The 19,940-nt window shown below is 45.2% G+C and overlaps 1 protein-coding gene across 4 annotated transcripts in view; it reads right to left on the bottom strand.

Moving 5' to 3' along the window:
- Positions 1–19,940, bottom strand: part of PRDM16 (PR/SET domain 16) — a 228,737-nt gene that overhangs the window by 11,858 nt on the left and 196,939 nt on the right. For 3 of the 4 annotated variants that reach the window (XM_042478731.1, XM_042478735.1, XM_042478734.1), the window contains 6 exons: positions 19,407–19,560; positions 15,659–17,066; positions 11,741–11,828; positions 6,823–6,992; positions 6,365–6,442; positions 1,923–2,092 (listed from right to left, as the gene is read on the bottom strand). In XM_042478731.1, the coding sequence (XP_042334665.1) occupies positions 1,923–2,092; positions 6,365–6,442; positions 6,823–6,992; positions 11,741–11,828; positions 15,659–17,066; positions 19,407–19,560 (2,068 nt within the window). The remainder of the gene's footprint in view (positions 1–1,922; positions 2,093–6,364; positions 6,443–6,822; positions 6,993–11,740; positions 11,829–15,658; positions 17,067–19,406; positions 19,561–19,940) is intronic. The other variant, XM_042478732.1, reaches the window with a different exon arrangement.

Raw genomic sequence — 19,940 nt, forward strand, 5'->3', positions numbered from 1 at the left:
AAAAATACCAGGACATGTTTTATATTGACCATCAGCCAGGGATTACAGCCAAGGTGGCAAGTTTTTGCGCCGCAGCAATAGCTTGCCGAAGTATAATGGTGTGTAAACTTACAGCGCTTTATAAATAAAGGTTAATAATAATAATAATTCTCATTTTCATTTTAACAATCTTATTTACTATCTGAACAGTTTCTCATCATATAGTTTTAGAATATATTTAGGTTCTGAATCGCTGAGAAAAGTGATAAAATTTGATATACAGTGGGTCCTCCCCTAATATGGATTTCGGATCCCTCTGCATAAGGGGAAACCCATGTGTGCTGGAGCCCCATTGCAAGTAATGGAGCTTGTGCCTGTGGTGCATGGTGGTGTCGCAGTGCACCTCGAGTATGCGCCCCATTACTTCTTCCGGGGCGTGTGAAAAGCTTTTCAGCATGTGCTGAAAGATGCGTATGCCGCGCCCGCATAAAAATGCAGGCACACTGTACAATAGTATTTACCCCAGTATCTGATAACCCTTATCTGATGCATCCCCATGCTGTTTTTCTTTTGTATTCGCATTGCTTGCACTGTTTTTGTATTGGTCATTGTACTATATTATATTGCATTGTATTGTTTTATATTGGTCATTGGCCGTAATAAATTTCATTCATTCAAACTCCCTCTGGACAAATCTTGCAGAGAAAACCCTGCAATGGGAAACATATTCAGATGTTGGCCGGGCAGCAAAAAATACAACAAAATTCAAAATCTGCAAAAGAGTGATACTTTTATAGGCCAAGCCAAATGCAGAAAATTCATCCCGCCAATTTTGGAAGCTTCCCTGGCTTCTTCCTCTGGCAAAGATGTTAAAAACTATACAGGAGTAATGTGAAGTCGAAGGTTTTAATGGCCGGCGTCCATATTTTTTTGGTGGTTTTTTTGGGCCATGTGGCCATGTTCTAGAAGAGTTTATTCTTTAGGAATAACACAACTATGGTGTGATACATACCTCCATTTTGTAGCATGGCGGCGGTGGCAGTAGGGTTAGGAAGCGCGCACCATACGCATGCTCCCTAACCCTAGTATGTACTAGGTTTAGCCTAGTATGTACTGGGGGCTGAAAATGGTGGCGCCCTGTCTACACGGGTGCCGCCATTTTGACATGACGGATGCCTAGCGTCCACACGCTGCGTTGCGCTTGCGATGTCACAAGTTTGCCATTTGCGCACTCAGGCGTTGCAAACGTGATGCAAAAAGAACCCACTTTTTGCGGGTTCTTTTCCCGCCAGCGGAAAAGGAGGTGGCAGCAGCTCGCCCTTTTGGGGCGGTCTGTTTCGTGCCTATAATAGTTATATTTAAGGGGGGGATTCAAGAAAGCATATCTTCTCTAGCATTATGAAAAAGGAGCAGAAGTAAGCATTAGTGTTCCGATGAAAGGGAAATTAATTGTTTAAAATTAAAAAAAGAAAACCAATATGTAATTGAGTTAAATGTTCAACATTGATATTGTGATTATTAGTAATGTATATTTATAGGGAATGTTAGAAATGTTAAAGAGAGGTTAGAACAACAAATCAGATATCACTCTCAAACTAATATGGAATATTAGTCCTCAACCGATATCTCAACTAATATGGAAAATTAAGGGAAGTAGATATGTATAAGTAAAATATTTTGTTATGAATTATACTGAGTCCTTTGACTTTTTTCCTTTGAATTATATAATGTGAATAAATGTAATTTAAGAATTATTTTTGGATAACCTATATGAATTTTCGTGCAGACTTTAAAAACAAAGTGATACAGAAAAGGGTCGCAATGAACGGAAAAGCTGGATCTATGAGAAACTGACATTGACAGTATTCATGGGGTAAACTCACAAATTGTATTTCCCACATATCCTTCTGATCCGATGATTTATTCTATCTTATTTAAATTACCTGGGACACTCTCATGTTCATGTTTTTTCAGATGCCGGTCAAGATTAGTCTGCTGGCCAAAACACCGGTTACACAGATGGCATTTGAATGGCTTCTCCTTGTTGTGAATGTTTCGAACGTGGCGCTGGAGATTCGATGAAATGCTGAAGGACCTGTCACAATATTTACACCTGGGAGGAAAATAAAAAGAACACTGCATGAACAAAGAGGAGTAAGCAGGGAAAATAAGATGCTGGAATAACCATAGAGACAACCAGTGGGTAAGAAAATAGATGCTCAGGGCTCCTGGTCCCTCTACCACCTTTGAGACTTAATAGAAAGAAGCTGGTAGCATTCTATATAAGCACTATAGCATTGCAGCTCTAAATCTTAACCCTAGTTTTGTTGTTGTTGTTGTGTGGCTTCAAGTCGTTTCCGACTTATGGGGACCATAAGGTGAACCTATCACCGGGTTTTCTAGGCATGTTTCTTCAGATACGGCTTGCCATTGCCATTCTCTAAGGCTGAGAGAGTGTGACTTATCCAAAGACACCCAGGGATTTCATGGCTCAGAGGGGATTTGAACCCTGCTCTCCAGAGTCCTTAATCCAACACTCAAACCACTATGCCATGGTGGCTCTCTAGCATTCATTTGGGGGCTAACATTTGTGCATGAAAAAACAAAGATGGAGTGGAAGATGTTATGGTTGTTGTTATGTTATGTTATGTTATAGCACAGTATAGTATAGTATAGTATAGTATAGTATAGTAATGGAGCAGAGATAGAAATGGTGTCAATAGCAGTAACAATAACAATATTATTCGTGAACTGAAAAAAGGATGGGGCTGGTAGAAATGCAAGTTTACCCTAAATTCCTGAAGAGGGCAGTATTGAGGCGCCCAAGAATGAGGATTTCACATTGTTGGAAGTTAAGCAGAGGGCACAACCAAGCTCTAGTCTGGCATATTTCTATTATAGTGCCAGTTGGTCCTCAGCAATACCAAAACATACCCTCTGAGCACATTTACTCAGCTTTCTCTGCACAACCTGTCAAGGCGAAAAGACCTCGTTGTTGTTGCTTGCCTTCAAGTCATTTCTAACTTACGGCAAGCCTAAAGCGACCCTATCGTAGGGTTTTCTTGGCAAGATTTGTTCAGAGGAGGTTTGCCATTGCCTTCCCGTGACTCTTCCTGGGAACTGGGGCAGTGATGGGACAAGTGGGAGAAGAAGAAGCGGTGACTTGGGATGGGACCCACCAGAGACCATGATGCAGCAAGCTTCTCCCCTCTTTCCCAAGTTTGGAAAGAGGAGGAGAAGGGTTGAAGGCCTCCAAGTCTCATGCCCTCCTTGAGCAACTCTTGTGCCGTGGCAGCGACATTTTGCACCTCTGAGATAAAGAAAAAGAAGTGCAATTGGGAGATTATTGATGGCTTTTCCACATTAATGAAAAGGGACACCCTAACCATGCTTGGGAGACACCGCAGCTAGGGATCAAAAGTGATGTCGTGTGATAAGTAATGCCAAACGCACTATTAGACCATTATAATTGTGGTTTAAAATCCTCGTGAGATAATCTCCTAAATTATTATACAGTATGCCATTCCAGACCCCCTCGCATAAGGCAAATTATGGATTTTGACTCCAAAACCTACCCTTGACATATACATGAGGTTGACTTATAGTCAACTATATACGGTATGTTTCTGCGTTAACAACAATGACTCCATCCTAGGATTTGCATTATTGGAGCACGACCAAAATGGTGAAGGGTCTGGAAGCCATACCTTATGAGGAAAGGCTTAGGGAGCTGGGTATGTTTAACCTGGAGAAGAGACGGTTAAGAGGTGATATGATCACCCTGTTTAAGTATTTGAAGGGATGTCATACTGAGGAGGGAGCAAGCTTGTTTTCTGCTGCTCTAGAGACTAGAACACAGAACAATAGATGCAAGCTCCAGGAAAAGAGATTCCAGCTCAACATTAGGAGGATCTTCTTGACAGTAAGGGATGTTCAACGGAGGAACAAACTCCCTCGGAGTGTAATAGAGTCTCCTTCTTTGGAGGTCTTTAAACAGAGGCTGGATGGCCATCTGTCAATGGGGATGCTTTGATTGAGAGTTCCCGCATGGCAGAATGGGGTTGGACTGGATGGCCCTTGCAGTCTCTTCCAACTCTAAGATTCTATGATTCTATGAGTAAGAACTGTTCAGCAATGGAAGACACTCCCTTGGAGTTTGGTGGAGTCTCCTTCTTTGGAGGTCTTTAAGCAGAGGCTGGATGGTCATGTGGTGGAGATGCTTTGATTGAGAGTTCCTGCATGGCAGAATAGGGTTGGACTGGATGGCCCTTGGGGTCTCTTCCAACTCTATGATTCTATGATTCTAAGGAGAAATGTTTAGATTCCTCAGTTAGAGAGCTGTACAATGTCACCAGAATCATAGAATCATAGAATCATAGAGTTGGAAGAGACCCCAAGGGCCATCCAGTCCAACCCCATTCTGCCATGCAGGAACTCTCAATCAAAGCATGGCACATGGCCATCCAGCCTCTGTCTAAAGACCTCAGACAAACTACAGGTTTCCTTAGGATACAGCCGTGGCAGCGACAGGCTCTTGGTTATGCCTGGTGGCGCTTTAAATTCCACCAGAGCAACGTAGGATCATGACTTGAATTTGCAATGAAGAAAGTCATCGACTCCAGCTCCAGTTGCTCAGCCTTGCCCTGGGCTTTGTGCTCTGTCACCCGCACACATCTTTGGGACATGCATATGTATGTGCTTGATTAATCTCTCAGATTAAATGGGTCAACAAAGAAACTACTTAAGCCGTCAAAAGGAAAAATGGCCTAAATATACGACCTAGAAAGTTGTGATGGGATTCTCCCTATCCAGACGAAGCAAGAAAGCTTTCCAAACCAATTTCTTTTTTAACGTGCTAAACTTAGAAGCCGGAGTTGTGAACGGAGCAAAAGAAAATAGGTAATGACCCACACTCTTTGCAAAACGTGGTGCAAACTCTCCGGAGAGCCATTAAACTATAGAAGATCGTCTAGAAGTCGAACCCTGATTGCCGAAACAAAACAAAACAAAACCAAAATGCACAGACCATTTTTTCTGGGAGAGGACCAGACCAAACATATTTTCTATTTTGCTAACTTGCGTTAAGTATCGAAGTCTCCTTTTTAGGAAGAAAAATGGCCTAAGCAAGCTGTGAATAATCTGGAGTGTGCTTGGGTCTGACAAGTGAATGCGGTGGCACTTATTTCATTCAAAGCAAAATAACCTCGTAGATTAGAATAGCAGGAAAGCAATTACAAAATTGCATGGGGAGGGATGCATGCAGATCTCCCCCCCCCCAAAAAAAATAGTCATAGAATCCTAGAGTTGGAAGAGGCCCCAAGGGCCATCCAGTCCAATCCCATTCTGCCATGCAGGAAATCTAAATCAAAGCATCCCCGACAGATGGCCATCGAGCCTCTGTTTAAAGACCTTTAAAGAAGGAGGCTCCACTACTCTCCGAGGAAGGAGAGTCTTCCACTGTCTAACAGCCCTTACTGTTAGGAAGTTGCTCCTGATGTTGAGCTGGAATTTCCTTTCCTGCAGCTTGCATCCATTGTTCCACGTTCTAATCTCTGGAGCAGCAGAAAACAAGCTTGCTCCCTCCTCAATATGACATCCCTTCAAATATTTAAACAGGGCTATCATATCACCCCTTAACCTTCTCTTCTCCAGACTAAACATCCCCAGCTCTAATCCCATCTAATCCCATCTTGGCCATGGAAACCCATTGGGTGACCTTGTCTAAGTCACATTCTCTCAGCCTCAGGGGATGGCAATGGCAAACCTCCTCCGAACCAAGCTTGCCAAGAAGGTTTGCCATAGGATTGTCATAAGTTGGAAATGACTTGAAGGCACACAACAACAACAGCAGCAGCAACAACAACAACTAGCTCTCCGAATTGCCCAATCAGTTGCCCACTCTTTTGTGAAGGCCTAGCTTTTTTCCCCATTTGGAAATGTTTTTTCAACAGTAAGGGCTTGGAGAGTGGTAGAATCTCCTTCTTTGGAGGTTTTTAAACAGAGGCTGGATGGCCATCTGTCGGGGTTGCTTTGATTGAGAGTTCCTGCATGGCAGAATGGGGTTGGACTGGATGGCCCTTGGGGTCTCTTCCAACTCTATGATTCTATGATTTCTCTTCTCTGCACAAGTGTCTTAGCCGCACATTGATATTCCTTACTTTTGCTTGTCTGGTTGGCCACGTTCATGGAAAACATAGCAACCCACCCTTGGCCCAGTTACTTAAACCATGTGGATAAAAGAAGAATGGGAAAGTGCAAGAATGTGTACATGAGAGGTTGGCAGCAAAATGGGACAGCGGGAGCTTCAAGTTGGGAAAACCAAGAACAAACAAACCTGGAAGCAACCAATTTGTCTGTCCTAGAGTTCACAAGCTTTCTTACTCACCTGTAAGGTTGTTCTCCTGTGTGTGTCCGGAGGTGTCTTGTCAGATTTGCTGAACGTGGGAAGATCTTACCACAGTACCTGGAAGGAAGGTGAAAACAGGTAAGTCCCATGCCATAAATCGAAAGCTTCCCAGGTGTTGTAAGCACTGGCAAAACCTTTATTTGTGTGCTTATTTCTCTTGCCAAATTGCTCACAAAACATCCTCCTTGACATGCTTGTTGTGCTGGATATTTGCACCAGTCGCTCAGCAGAGACATAGAGCAATACCTGGATCCCTTAAAAGAATTTGAGTCAACGTGGTCAGAAGCCGAGCTTGGAAAGGCAACATTTTGGAAGATGACTCCGCATCTCCCTCCACCAGCGCATGCGTCCTTCCCAAAGAGTCTGGGAGCTATAGTGCCAAAAAATGCATGCTTCCAAGCTCTGTTTAGAAGCATGGCTAGTGTCAGTTTCTTTACCTGCAGGTATAACGCTCTTTTCCTTTGCGCAAAATGGGATCGGACAACGTTGGGGGCGGCGAGCGGAAATTGAAGGGATGGTGCGGGAGGGGTTGCAAGGAGACGCCGGCATCTGTCTTCATGGCAGCAAAGCTCTCCAGTTTCTCTGTCATGGTTTCTATTGCTGACATCTGAAAGGAAAGGTTTTGTTAACCACTGATCATCAGTTAACATAAGCTGTACTACTAGTGGCATTGTAGGTCTTACCAAGCAAACCATATCTGCCCCAACAATCCACCTTTCTTGTTACGCATCTTTTGGAACCCTCCTACTTGGAGTGAGCTTGCTTTCTGATCAGATCATGAACCCGATGGATCCCAATTACAAGAAAAGAGATTCCACCTAAACATTAGGAAGAACTTCTTAAATGCAAAGGATCCCTGCCCTTAGGTTTACAATCTAAAAAATATAGGATGCTTATAGAACTGCAAAATTGTGAAGAAACTAATTTGGAATCCATATTTATTTTGTTGTTGGACAGACATCTAGTACAGAAGCCCTGTGCATTCAAAATTTAATTTCCTTCCTAAGTGCTTTGTTAAGTTAGTTGTTGTTGTGCACCTTCAAGTCATTTCCAACTTATGTTATTGTGTAATGTATCTAGATTCATTGGCAAGTCCGGGTGCAATCCAATGCCATCCTCTTAAGGAAGAACCCCCACTGAATATGTACAGGAATGCACACTGAGCATGCACAGGAATATGCTAATAATGAAGTCAATAATTTACCAAGCAAGCAATTTTTGCTTCTAAAATGAATCCTCCAGGCAAAACAATTTGCTCTCAGACTCTGTGAGGCTGAAAGAGAACATTAGGGGCTTCGGTTCCATCTGGATCTTCAAACATTGCAATTCATGCTCAGTGGCGCGCATATACACAAACACTGGTGACCTCGGGCAAGTCACTTGCTCTCAGCCTCAGGGAAAGGCAATGACAAACCTCTGGATAAATCTTGCCAACAAAACCCCATGATATATTCACTTTAGGGTCGCTAGAAGTTGGAAATGACTAGAAGGCAAACAACAACAACAACAAGAGATGATAGAGAAGCCCAGTGCCAAATTTACTCTGGACTGCACTGAAATCCATGATCCTATCACTTTCTTGTTCATGGGGATTAACATTTTACATTGCATTGGGTGATAGTGTACATAAACCGGAAACAGATGCACAGATCTAAGTGTAACCCCAAAGGTGGCATACCATATTTATTCATTCATGATACTGGCATTGCTTTGAATATAGGTGCCAAGTATCATTGAGTGTGATCAAGGTGGTAAAAGTTAAAAGTCTCTTCTATGTGTGTGTGTTGTGTTATGTGCCGCCAAACGTTACGACGCAAGTTTCTGACTTATGGCGATCCTAAGGTGAACCTGTCAAGGGGTTTTCTTGGCAAGATTTGGCCAGAGAAAGTTTGCTACTGCCTTCCCCTGAGGCTGAGAGAGTGTGACTTGCCCAAGGTTTTCCAGTGGGCTTCACGGCCGAACGAGAATCGAGTTGTAGTCCAATGCCCAAACCACTATATGCCATGCTGGCTCTTCTGGATGCAGCTACGATATCAACTATCAAAACGGTCTTAATGTTGACATTATGGGAGCAATGGATGGTGTGCGGATCATAGGCCACAGAGCCCAGTGCTCAGTGGTTGCGCTGCCAGTGATCAGTCACAAAATGAAATGCCGTGTTAATAGTAGCTGGCGATGTTGAATTTGGCACATTCCCAGAGCACTCAAAATGGGCACCGAGAGCCAAGGTGTTGCTGGAGAGTATATATCAGAAAGAAAGAAAGAAAGAAAGAAAGAAAAGGCTTGTTCTGGACACCGAAGAATAAATTGCAGAAGGTTAACAACCACTCAGACAACATAAATAAATAAAGATCCACAAAAGCCATATTTTTGTCATTTCCTAGGACAGATCTGGGGCCTCTATGTAAATAGCATGAGAGCACCAAGGACTCAGTTTCATTTGCCAGTCAAGTAATAAAATCCATTCGGTTTTTAAAAATGCTCTATAGATCCCATAGAGAATCTCTCACTCGGCCCCCTTTGCGGGAATACCTGAGGATGGCTTTTGTTCTTCCGACTTTTCATCGCAGAGGCTTTACCATATGAGGACTTGCGGACTTATTTTAAAGTTCTACATTTTGGCAGTGAAACGCAGTGGTTTGGGTGTTGGGCTAGCACTCTGGAGACCCGGGTTCGAATCCCTGCTCAGCCACGGAAACTCATTGGGTGAACTAGGGCAAGTCACGCTCTCTCACCTTCAGAGGAAGTCAAAGGCAAACCTCTTTTTCTTGCCGTGAAAACCCACGATAGGTTTGTCGTTGGGTCGCCGTAGGTCAGAAACTACTTGAAGGAACACATGTAGTGCCAAGATGGTGCCCGCAATGCGTAGTAGGGCTCGGGAGCATGCCAATGCTCTGCCCTACCAAGCCCTACTTTCTGCCCCAGGGCCCCTAAAGGCCTAGCTACGGGCCTATGTATACACACACACTTGAAAGATACACAACAACAACATCACTATGGTATCACTCCTCTTGATGGTACTGAAAGCTATGGGATTTTCAAGTCAATGAAGAGTACAGTCGCTCCTCCAAGTCTGCAGACTTGAAAAGTGCGGACTTGGCAATCCACGGAGGGGCAACCACTATTAACCTGAATGGGATGCCTGCATGCCCACGGCGCATGCCCCACATTCACACGGCCCATTCAAGCCTATGGGGCTTGAATATGCATGAGATTTTGAACTTGCACGGGGGTCCGGAACGGATCCCCCGCGAATTCAAAGGGGCGCAAAGGAAAACAATGTCAAAGAACATACAAAATTCCAGCAGACATGAACTGTTCGTGCTCATATTAATGGCTGGATGGATGAGAGAATTGAGATTATGGTCTTTCCTTTCATCGGGGTATGGTTGCCGTTTTAAAATACGTATTAAAGTATAGTATGTATATTGACCCATGGATCAGTTGGCACAGGTTTTTGGGGTCAAACTAAACTAAAATTTCTAGACTTATACAGTAGACAGTGTTGAGGGATATTAGCATGACAGATATTTCCCTTGCTGTCAGTTTTATTAGCTTGGCTTTTCTTCCCTCCTTGGTCCCTTGCGCATGCTTTTGTTTGGTGCGTCTATCTTTCTCACCAGACTCGCTGGATAGCTATCATAGGTCCTTTGGAGACCACTCTCCCTGCTATTCTGACCCACACAAACACCGGATGTCCCTGGCTGGCCTGTCACCATTGTAGGGTCCCCTCCGAAGGAAAATCGGAGGAAGTTATTAAGCAAACTCTTGGTCCGAGACAAAACAATGAAGGGACTAAGTTTAGCTTTGAAAGCCGCCAGCTTCAGCCGTGCACAAAGATGTCAGGACTGCTTACTCAAGGTGGGAAAGGTTCCAGCAGGGAAACAATGCAGCCATGCACTCAGTAAATGAAACCAGAGAGGAGACGCTTGCTATTTACAGCAGAAAGGGGATAAAGATATTGTTAATGTGCCTGATCAATACTGAGATCATCTCAAGCCATGTCACAACACGGCAATGACACAGGGTCCTCTTCACCATTTGCAGTTGCAGATGGAGAAAGGCTGTGTCTGTATGGATGGGGAAACCTGGCTTACTGTTGGAGCTTCTGCATTTGCAAGGTGGAGACGCTATCCACACCACTGGCATCCAAAATGGGCCGATACTGGCAAAACTGGCCTCACACCCTTCTCCATCTCATCCCATAGTTTCTGGGCTTGGCGGCTATCCTACTGAAGTACAGAAGTATAGTGTCCAAGGGAAGAAGTAATTTTGCTCTGTTCTGCTTTGGCCAGACCTCATGAGGAATACTGTGTCCACTTCTAAGCATCACCGACCAAATAGGATATCGACAAGAATGTGTCTGGAGAAGGTCAACCAAGAGGATCAAAGGTCTTATGATGAATGACTTAACTGGATATGTTTAGCTTGAAGGGGCTGAGGGTGAAATCACTTTAAGTCTGAGATATCCAGTGTACTCAGGGCACCTAAATTGTATGTAGTTCAAGGAGGGGGCCATATCTCAAATAGAGAATGCAGAACCAGTGGCGATACTGGTTAAGGGATTCTGGGAGCTCTGGTTGAAAAAGAAACTTCGCCAGGCTCTTCCCATGATGGCTGTTGATCCCATCATTCACTGGACTTTTTGCAACATTGGCTTTTGCTAACTGTTGGCTCAGGTTATAAGTATAGTGTCTAGATCAAGGGAAGTCATAGTGTCACTGTATTCTGCTTTGGTCAGGCCCCACCTGGAATATTGTGTCCAGTTCTGGGTGCCACAATTCAAAAAGGACATTGAGAGACTGGGGCATGTCCAAAGGAGGGCGAGTAAAATGGTGAAGGGTCTGGAAACTATGCCTTCTGAGGAAAGACTAAGAGAGCTGGGGATGTTTAGCCTGGAGAAGAGAAGATTAAGAGTTAATATGACAGCCCTGTTTAAATATTTGAAGGGGTGCCATATTGAGGAGGGAGTGAGCTTATTTTCTGCTGCTCCAGAGAATAAGACCAAGAACAATGGATGCAAGCTATGGGAAAAGAGATTCCAGCTCAACATTAGGAGAAACTTCTTAAGAGTAAGAAATGTTTGACAATGGAACACACTCCTTCTTTGGAGTGTAGTGGAGTCTCCTTCCTTAGAGGTCTTTAAGCAGAGACTAGATTCAGGGATGTTTTGATTGAGAGTTCTTGCATGGCAGAATGGGGTTGGACTGGATGGCCCTTGAGGTATCTTCCAACTCTATGATTCTATGATTCTAGGTTGTACTACCCCAAGGTAACCAGAGGAGCCCCACACATATGCACTCTTGCCCAACACCCAGTGCCATAAAAACATGCAGTGTTGCTCTCCAGTCTTACCTGGGGATGAAAAAGCAGGGGCGAAGGTCTCAGGTACTTCTCCTTTAGTGCTCCGACTGAGTCTGCCACCTTCCGTTTCTCCACCCTGCTGGACAGCAACACAGAGGGTTACATACCTTACAGGGGTCGCAAGGAAAAAGACGATAATCCATCACCTTACTTTGGAAAACGTGAGGGTTTTAAAAGGGATGGGGGGGGGGAAGCCACCTTACAAGCAGTGGTTCTCAACCTTTCTAATGCTGCAACCCTTTAATACAGTTCCTCATGTTGTGGTGACCCCAAAACATGGAGGAGCAGTGTCTCGGTTTCTACGACCATTGGAAATATATGTTTTCCAATAGACTTTGGTGACCCCTGTGAAAGGCTCATTCGACCCCCAAAGGGGTTGTGACCCACAAGTTGAGAACCACTGTTATAAAGGGATCAGTGAAACTGCATTCATGGGGGGGGGGCCCTATACACCAAGAAAGGTGGGTGAGGTCGTGGTTCTTCTTTGGCCTCCCTAAAGAAAGATCAGTTGCCGGCAGTGGAGTCACTAAAGTTGGCGTCACCCAGGGCGGTAACTCAAGGTCCCCCCCCCCCCCCACTGACCTCCCATATCACACCATACAAAATCTTTGGTCATGTTTTTTAAACTCATAAATCGTAATTCCCGGTGAATGTAGTGGTAACAGTTGTGTCATAAACAACTAGCAATTTTAAAAACCTTTAAACTGCAACAGCATGTGCACTGCCTACATGTATTTACACGTAGCAATAGCAATAGCATTTATGTTTCTATACCACTTCATAGTGACCTCAACACTCCCTAAGGGGTTTACAGTCTGTAAGCCAATTGCCCCCAACAAACTGGGTACCCATTTTATCAACCGATGCAAGAGAAAGATGAAGCCTTGCCCTTTCTTAAACTCAGTACATCAATTCCAACAGTTTTTCCGCTTAATGCTTGCATCTTGTTGCATGGCCACATCATTTTGAACACACTCAGATGTGGCTCAACACCATGTGCCCCAGGCCTCATTCTCACTACCTTTTAAACCGGATTGCAAATCGGTTTGAACTGGTTTAAATGACCCTGGTTCACACTTGATCCGAATCGCTAAAGTGATTTGGAGAGAGTGACCATGTGCTAGACCCATTTAACCCACATATTTTTTATGCTGATTTTTTCCCACGTGTCTTTTTGGATAAATCGGTTCTGCGCAAGTGTGAACCAGATGCGGATCGGAATCGATTTAAATTTGCCCTTTGAATCCATTTTGAATTGATTCATTTGTCAATGCAAACCACAAGTGGGTTATTTTATTTTATTTTGCAGCAAGAAAATGCAATCAGGGAAAATGTAGTGGGAACCACGCTCTGCTGCCGAACCGATCCATCGATTCGGATCGCAAAGCAATTTATTTATAAGTGGGAATGAGGCCCCAGTTTTCATCTCTGATATACTGGAAGGTATGTGAGAGCAAATACGGAGAGCCTGAACCTACATGACGGGGGGCAGGGAGACAAAGAGATTGTGTTATATCATTTTATTTGCCTCCCCATCTCCCCATGCAGCTTCATGTTCTCCATATTTGCTTTTGCATACCTTCCAATGTTTCTATGGACATAGCCATTCTGTAAGAAGGTGAGGCTATGCTGCAAAAATCTGTTGTACACCCCACTTTTATTTCCATATTTTCCAAGTTGGGTTAACTGCTGGGTAAACCCATTACATCATCAGACGGATTTTAAACGTTTGCCTTTTGTCGTTGTTGTTTCAAAAAATCTCTCTCCTGCCCGGATCCCTCCCTTACGTCTGTCTTCTGGTACTCTGCCATTTCTCAACATCTTCTGTTTTAATTGGCAAAGCCTCCTCCAACTTCTGTTATCCTGGCATCATTTCCAGGCCATACGGAGCAGAGGTGCGGGAATCCCCCCGGACTCATCCATCTCTACCTTATCCTTATTTCCCACAGAACGGCACTAAGATTGCCAAAGCATTTTGTCATGCTCATATTGGGGGGGGGGGTTGGGGCGGGGAACCAGGGGCCCTCCAGATGTTGTGGGATTCCCGCCGCCTTCACTTTGGGCAACACGACCCAACATTGGGAGCTGTCGACCGATATCCAACATCTGTACACCCAACACATGTACAGATGTGAGAACTGGAGAGTGAAGAAGGAAGATAGGAAGGGAGTAGTAGACCAACATGAGCCAAACTTGGGAGTTGTAGACCAATATCTAACATCTGTACACCCAATACATGTACAGATGTGAGAACTGGAGAGTGAAGAAGGAAGATAGGAAGGGAGTAGTAGACCAACATGAGCCAAACTTGGGAGTTGTAGACCAATATCCAACATCTGTACACCCAACACATATATAGATGCAAGAACTTTAGAGTAAAGAAAGAAGATAGGAAGGAAGTAGTAGACCAATATCTAACATCTGTACATCCAATGTATGTACAGATGTGAGAACTGGACAGTGAAGAAAGAAGATAGGAAAGGAGTAGTAGACCAACATGAGCCAAACTTGGGAGTAGTAGACCAATATCTAACATCTGTATATCCAACACAGATGTGAGAACTAGAGAGTGAAGAAAGAAGGTAGGAAGAAAATCAATATATTTCAGATGTGGTGCTGGAGAAGAGTACTGAGGACTTGTTCCATGGACCGCCAAGAAGAGAAACCAATAGGTCCTTGAACAGATCAAGCCAGAACTCCTCCTGGAAGCCAAGATGACTACACTGAGGCTGTTGTACTTTGGACACATCATGAGAAGACAGGACCCATTAGAAAAGACAATAATTCTAGGAAAGGTGGAGGACAGTAGAAAAAGAGGAAGAACACATACTAAGTGGATAGAGGAGATCATGACCCTGAACCTGCAGGATCTGAACAGAGCAATTGAGGACAGTGGGGCTTGGAGATGTCTTATTCACAGGGTCACCATGAGTTGAAGTTGACTCCAACGCAGCTATCAACAACAACATAGTCCCAACAATATCTGGTGGGCCACAGGTTCCCCAGCCCTGCTTTAATGGCAACCTTTAAGTAGACTTAAGTCTACTTCTACAGATTCATGGTGTGACATGCCCAGGGCCTCATTCCCACTTACAAATAAATCAGTATGTGATACGAATCAATGGATCAATTCGACACTGGATCATGGTTCCCACTACTTTTGCCCCAATCACATTTTCTATCATATTCTGGCATCAAAATAACCCACTTGTGGTTCCCCTCTTGGATTTGCTTCAGCGATTCAGATTGAGTGGGAACCCGGGTCGTTTGAATCAGTTCAAACCGATTCACAATCCAGTTTAAAAGATAGTGGTAATGAGGCCTGAATGAGAATAGTTGGGGGAAATGGGATAAATGTCGGGAACTGCATTAATTCAAATATCAATAGCAATTCTGGGAAAACTGAAGTTCTTTCTCCTTCCTTCCTTCCCTCCCTCAGTTCATGTCTCTCAACTGAGCAAAATCATTTTAATCTAAACTGACAGGCCTTTGGCCTCCCTCCATATTGATGTCATGTTTTCCCACACTCATCTGCCACACAAACTCTGTGAGGCTGCAGGTGTGGGTTTCCTCATTTAGCATCTCTTGGCCAAGAACATGCGCAACATCATATTTGCTGATGAACGTAGAAATGTAAGGATGACCTACTGGATGAGAATAACCCACCTACCTGGCTTAGCATCCTGCACACTCTCCAACATTTTACACATGAACACTCTTCCAGTAAAGCAGAACATTTCTGACAACCCACATAGCTCAAGGGCTGTGAGACCTTCCACAGTTGCCCCACTGCATAAGACCATGTAACCCAGAGGCTAAAATAACCCAGTTGCACTGGTGGTCTCCACTGGAGTGGATGCACATGGCAGCCTAAAAGGGGCAGCGATTTAAGGCAGGGTATGTTAATACCTGTACATGGGGTCCATGAAAAAAGGAGATGGCTTAGCATAATGCAAGGATGGCTGTGGCGGCATCTGAGCCTGGGAAATCTTGGGTAACATATCACTGGGCAGGAGTTTCCTTTCTCCATACACGTGGTTCTTCCGGGCGTCCCGGCTCCCGTTTTGACTGGCCCGGATGCGGTTGCCGATGCTCAGGTCGAGCGGCTGTTCCTCCCCGGATGGATGAGCAGGCAGGACTTTGGGAGGTGGCAAGGCTGGCTTAATTTCTTTTGGCTTTGTGGTAAGGTCAAAGGGTGACTCGGCGCTGGTGCTGCCCATTTTCTGAAGGTCCCTGGGCGACTTTGGTTCAGCCTTGACCAGCAAGCTGTGGTTGAGGGTCCGGTCCGTAAAAGGATACAGTGAATGGGGGAAATTGGGAAGGAACTGGAATGGAAACATGGAATGGTAGGGGAGGGAGCCCATCTTTTTCTCCTGCATGCCCATGAAGCCCGGCCCAAAGTACTTCTCCGCGATGGAGGCGATGGCCTTTATGGAGTCATTGGCGGCTCCCGCCATGGGAAGGAGCTGCTCCTCAGGTGGAGGGAAGAAGGAATGTTGGGAATAAAAAAGAGGGAGGTCGCTTATGTTGTTAGTGGAACTAGTGGATACGGAGCTGCTACTGAAATCTGGCTTGCTCTCCGCCTGCTTACTCTTCTCTTTCATTTTCTCCCGGTCGCTCTCCGCGTCGCTCTCCAAGTCGGACCCTGTCCCAGTGGTGGTATCCAAATCAGTGCCCGTGGTGGTGTTGACGTCCTCAAAGTCGCTCGCGTCGGACATGTCACTAGTCCTGGCTTTGAGCTTCTCCAGGTAGGAGTTGCCTAGGCTGCCGCCGCTGTTGTACTTCTCCTCTCCTGAAGCCGGGTGACCGCTGTTGCTCACGGCAGAGAGAAGAGGCAAAGCTGGGTTGCCAAGAGGGCTGGGGAGCTTGGCGTCTTGAGTGTGGTTGAGGGGACTCTTGAGTAGCGGCGTTGGAGGTAATAAAGGGGGCCTGGGGTACAGCGATGGAGGGAAGATACCTGGGAACCCAGGCGCGAGGGCTGAAAATGCCGGGGGACCAGGAGAGAATGGAAGCCCACCAGGGTGCGGCCGGGAAGGGAAGTAGTCGTTGAACCCAAGGCTGGCGTGGTTGAGGGCTGGGGGTGGCTTGGACTTGTCCATCATGGAGCTAGGAGTCAGAGGCAAACCCGGTCCAAAAATGCCGCCTGGGTTATAATGGTTCTTGCCCTCGCAGAACCGCCGGTGCTTGTTGAGCGAGGAGGTGGTGCTGAACATCTGCCCGCAGTCCTTGCACTTGATCTGGGTCCGGCAGTCGGCGTGCATGCGCTTGTGGCGGCAGAGGTTGGAGAACTGTGTGTAGGACTTGTGGCAGACCTCACCTAAAGCGTCAACAGAAACCAAAAGACCAAAACCCAATATGAAATTAATATGAAAGAACTGGTCTGAAACGAAGTCGTCTTTAAAACAACAACAACAACATACAGTGGGGACAATATCGTAGTGGTGCATTGGTGACCTTTAAAATAATGCAAAGAGGCGAGCGTGACAATAGAAAAAGTTGACTTTCCCGCATCCAAAATGCTTGGGACCAAAAGTGTTTGGGGTTTTGGAGATTTTCAGATTTGGGAACACCTGTATTTCTATGTAGGTGCAATAATGAGATATACACATTTAGAAACAATCGCCAGAATGGAAAGAGAAATGCTTTGCACCTTACCATGCTGGAGAAGGAATTATCTATTAGGTATACTTGTCTGGGTGACTTTGGGCAAGTCACACTCTCTCAGCTTCGGAGAATGGTGATGGCAAACCCCCTCTGAAGAAACTTACAAAGAAAATTCCACAATAGGTTCGCCTTAGAGTCACACAGCAACAGGGACACACAACAACAACAAAAACAACAACAGCAAATATTTGTCTGCCAATTTGTTTTCTTGCTGCATATACTGAAGTGTAATCTCTGCTCTTTCAAGTTCTTTAACTTTGAAATAGATAAGGATTGGACAGCCCTTGAAAGAGAGGATTGTCCTTGGGTGTTTCCACACTGCAGAATTAAAGCAGTTTGATACCACTTTAACTGCCGTCATTTTATCCTACAGAAGGTTCCGAATTGTAATTTGGTGCAATGTTCAGCCTGGTCTGTGAGAGAGATCTGGTGCCTCACCAAAGTACAACTCACAGGTTTCTGTAGGACAGTCATGGCCATCTAAGTAGTATCAAACTGCTTCAATTCTGCAGTGTGGATGCACCCAAAAGATGCAAAGGATGGAGAACAAAACGTATGAGGAGAGGTTGATGGAGCTGGGCATGCTCAGCTTGGTGAAGAGAAGACTGGGTGGTGGTGGTGACATGATCGTACTCTTTAAATACCTCAAGGGTTATCATACAGAGGAAAGGGCAGGTTGGACCAAGTCTAATGGTCTGAAGTTCCAGGAGGACAGATGTTGATTGAACATCAGTAGGCACTTCTTGAAGTGAGAGCAATTCAGCAGTGGAACCAGGGCCTCTTTCCCGGGGTGTCTTCAAAAAAGAGGCATGGGGGTGCTTCAACTCAGCGATTCCCAAACTCTGGTCCTCCAGGTGTTTTGGACTTCAGCTCCTAGAAGCCTCAGCCATGTTGGCCAAAGGTCTGGGATTCTGGGAGAAGAAGTCCAAAACATGTGGAGAGCCAGAATGTGGGAGATGAAGTCCAAAACACATGGAAGGCCAGAATTTGGGTATCACTGCCTGGCTGGAGATCCTGCGCTGAACAAGGAAATAGTCTGAGCATTGGATTACAAACCTTGAGACCAGGGTTCAATATGCTTTGATTGTGAGTTCCTGCATGACACAGGGTTGGACTGGATGGCCCTTGGGGTCTCTTCCAACTGTAGGATTCTGTGATTTTATGGAAACCCACTGTGTAACCTTGGGAAAGTTGCACGCTCCCAGCCTCAGAAAACCCCATGATGGGGTCACCATAAGTCGGAAATGACTTGAAGGCACACCACCACCACCACCACCACAAGGACTTGTTAGGATATCAAGTTCCTTCCAACTCTATTATCCTCTATTGTTTTTCCATAGCAATTCATAGAATAATAGAATCCTAGAGTTGGAAGAGACCCCAAGGGCCATCCAGTCCAACTTCCTGGCATGCAGGAACTCACTATTAAAGCATACCTGACAGATAGTCATCCAGTCTCTGTTTAAAGACCTCCAAGGAAGGAGACTGCACCACTCTCTGAGCAGCTTGTGTTGTCAGAAAGTTCCTCCTAATGTTGAGATCCTAATGTTGAACTTGCATCCATTGCTCTGGTTCCTGTTCTCTGGAGCAGCAGAAAACAAGCTTGCTCCATCATCAATGTGACATCCTTTCAAATACTTAAAGAGTGCTATCATATCACCCCTTGGCCGTCTTTCTCTCAGATGCAAGCTCTGTGCGTGTGTGTGTGTGTGTGGTTTGTGTGTCTGAGTTGTGTGCAACGCAGTGAAAAAGTTCAGGCGCACCAGGCAGCGCTCGCGGTGGAGTTCAGCTTTTAGCTTGTCAAAAACCCTGCCACCCATGTCTACTGAACAAACAGGAGCTCTCCGAAAAGAAAGAAAGAAGATGGTGAGATTTTGTCGTCGGCCCTGACCTATAAAATTACACCGGGGGGGGGGGGGGCTCACGGCGCGGCTCAGGATATGTGCAATTATTGCGGCCGGCTGGGTTCTCCGAGACGGCCATGACAACTTACATATGAAAGGTTTGACAGTGCTGTGGATGTGCTTGTGTTGCTTGAGGCCCGAGGAAGTGGCAAAGGTTTTCCCACAGTCTGGGCAGGCGTGGGCCCGGGCGCCAACGTGTTGAGAACGGATGTGCCGCTGGAGGTTGCTGGGGTCGGTAAACACCTGGAAGGAGGAGAAACGATGCCAAGAAGAGCTACATTTTTGTATTCATCTGTATGCATTATATGCGATATCTGCACAAACAATAAGAAATGGCTAGGTAGTGCCCGGCGATGTTGGCACGAAGATGGGCAAATGAAGGCATTGCCTTCTGACAAGAATTCTGTACATTAAAGAAGTACATTAAAAAAGCACAATTCCCATAGATATATGGGGATAATGGGAATTCTATAGTTCTGGACATCCTCAGTTTGGGGGAGTCTATGCTAAGGCATAGGTTTCCCACTTCCAATCATTTCTTTTGCTTGAAAGCTCATCATCCCTCTATTCCCCAAAGAGGAAATTCAAGGCAGTGTTTTTCGTTTGCAATGGGACATGTTCAG

Source organism: Sceloporus undulatus, chromosome 7 (assembly GCF_019175285.1).
Source record: "Sceloporus undulatus isolate JIND9_A2432 ecotype Alabama chromosome 7, SceUnd_v1.1, whole genome shotgun sequence".
Taxonomy (NCBI): Eukaryota; Metazoa; Chordata; class Lepidosauria; order Squamata; family Phrynosomatidae; genus Sceloporus; species Sceloporus undulatus.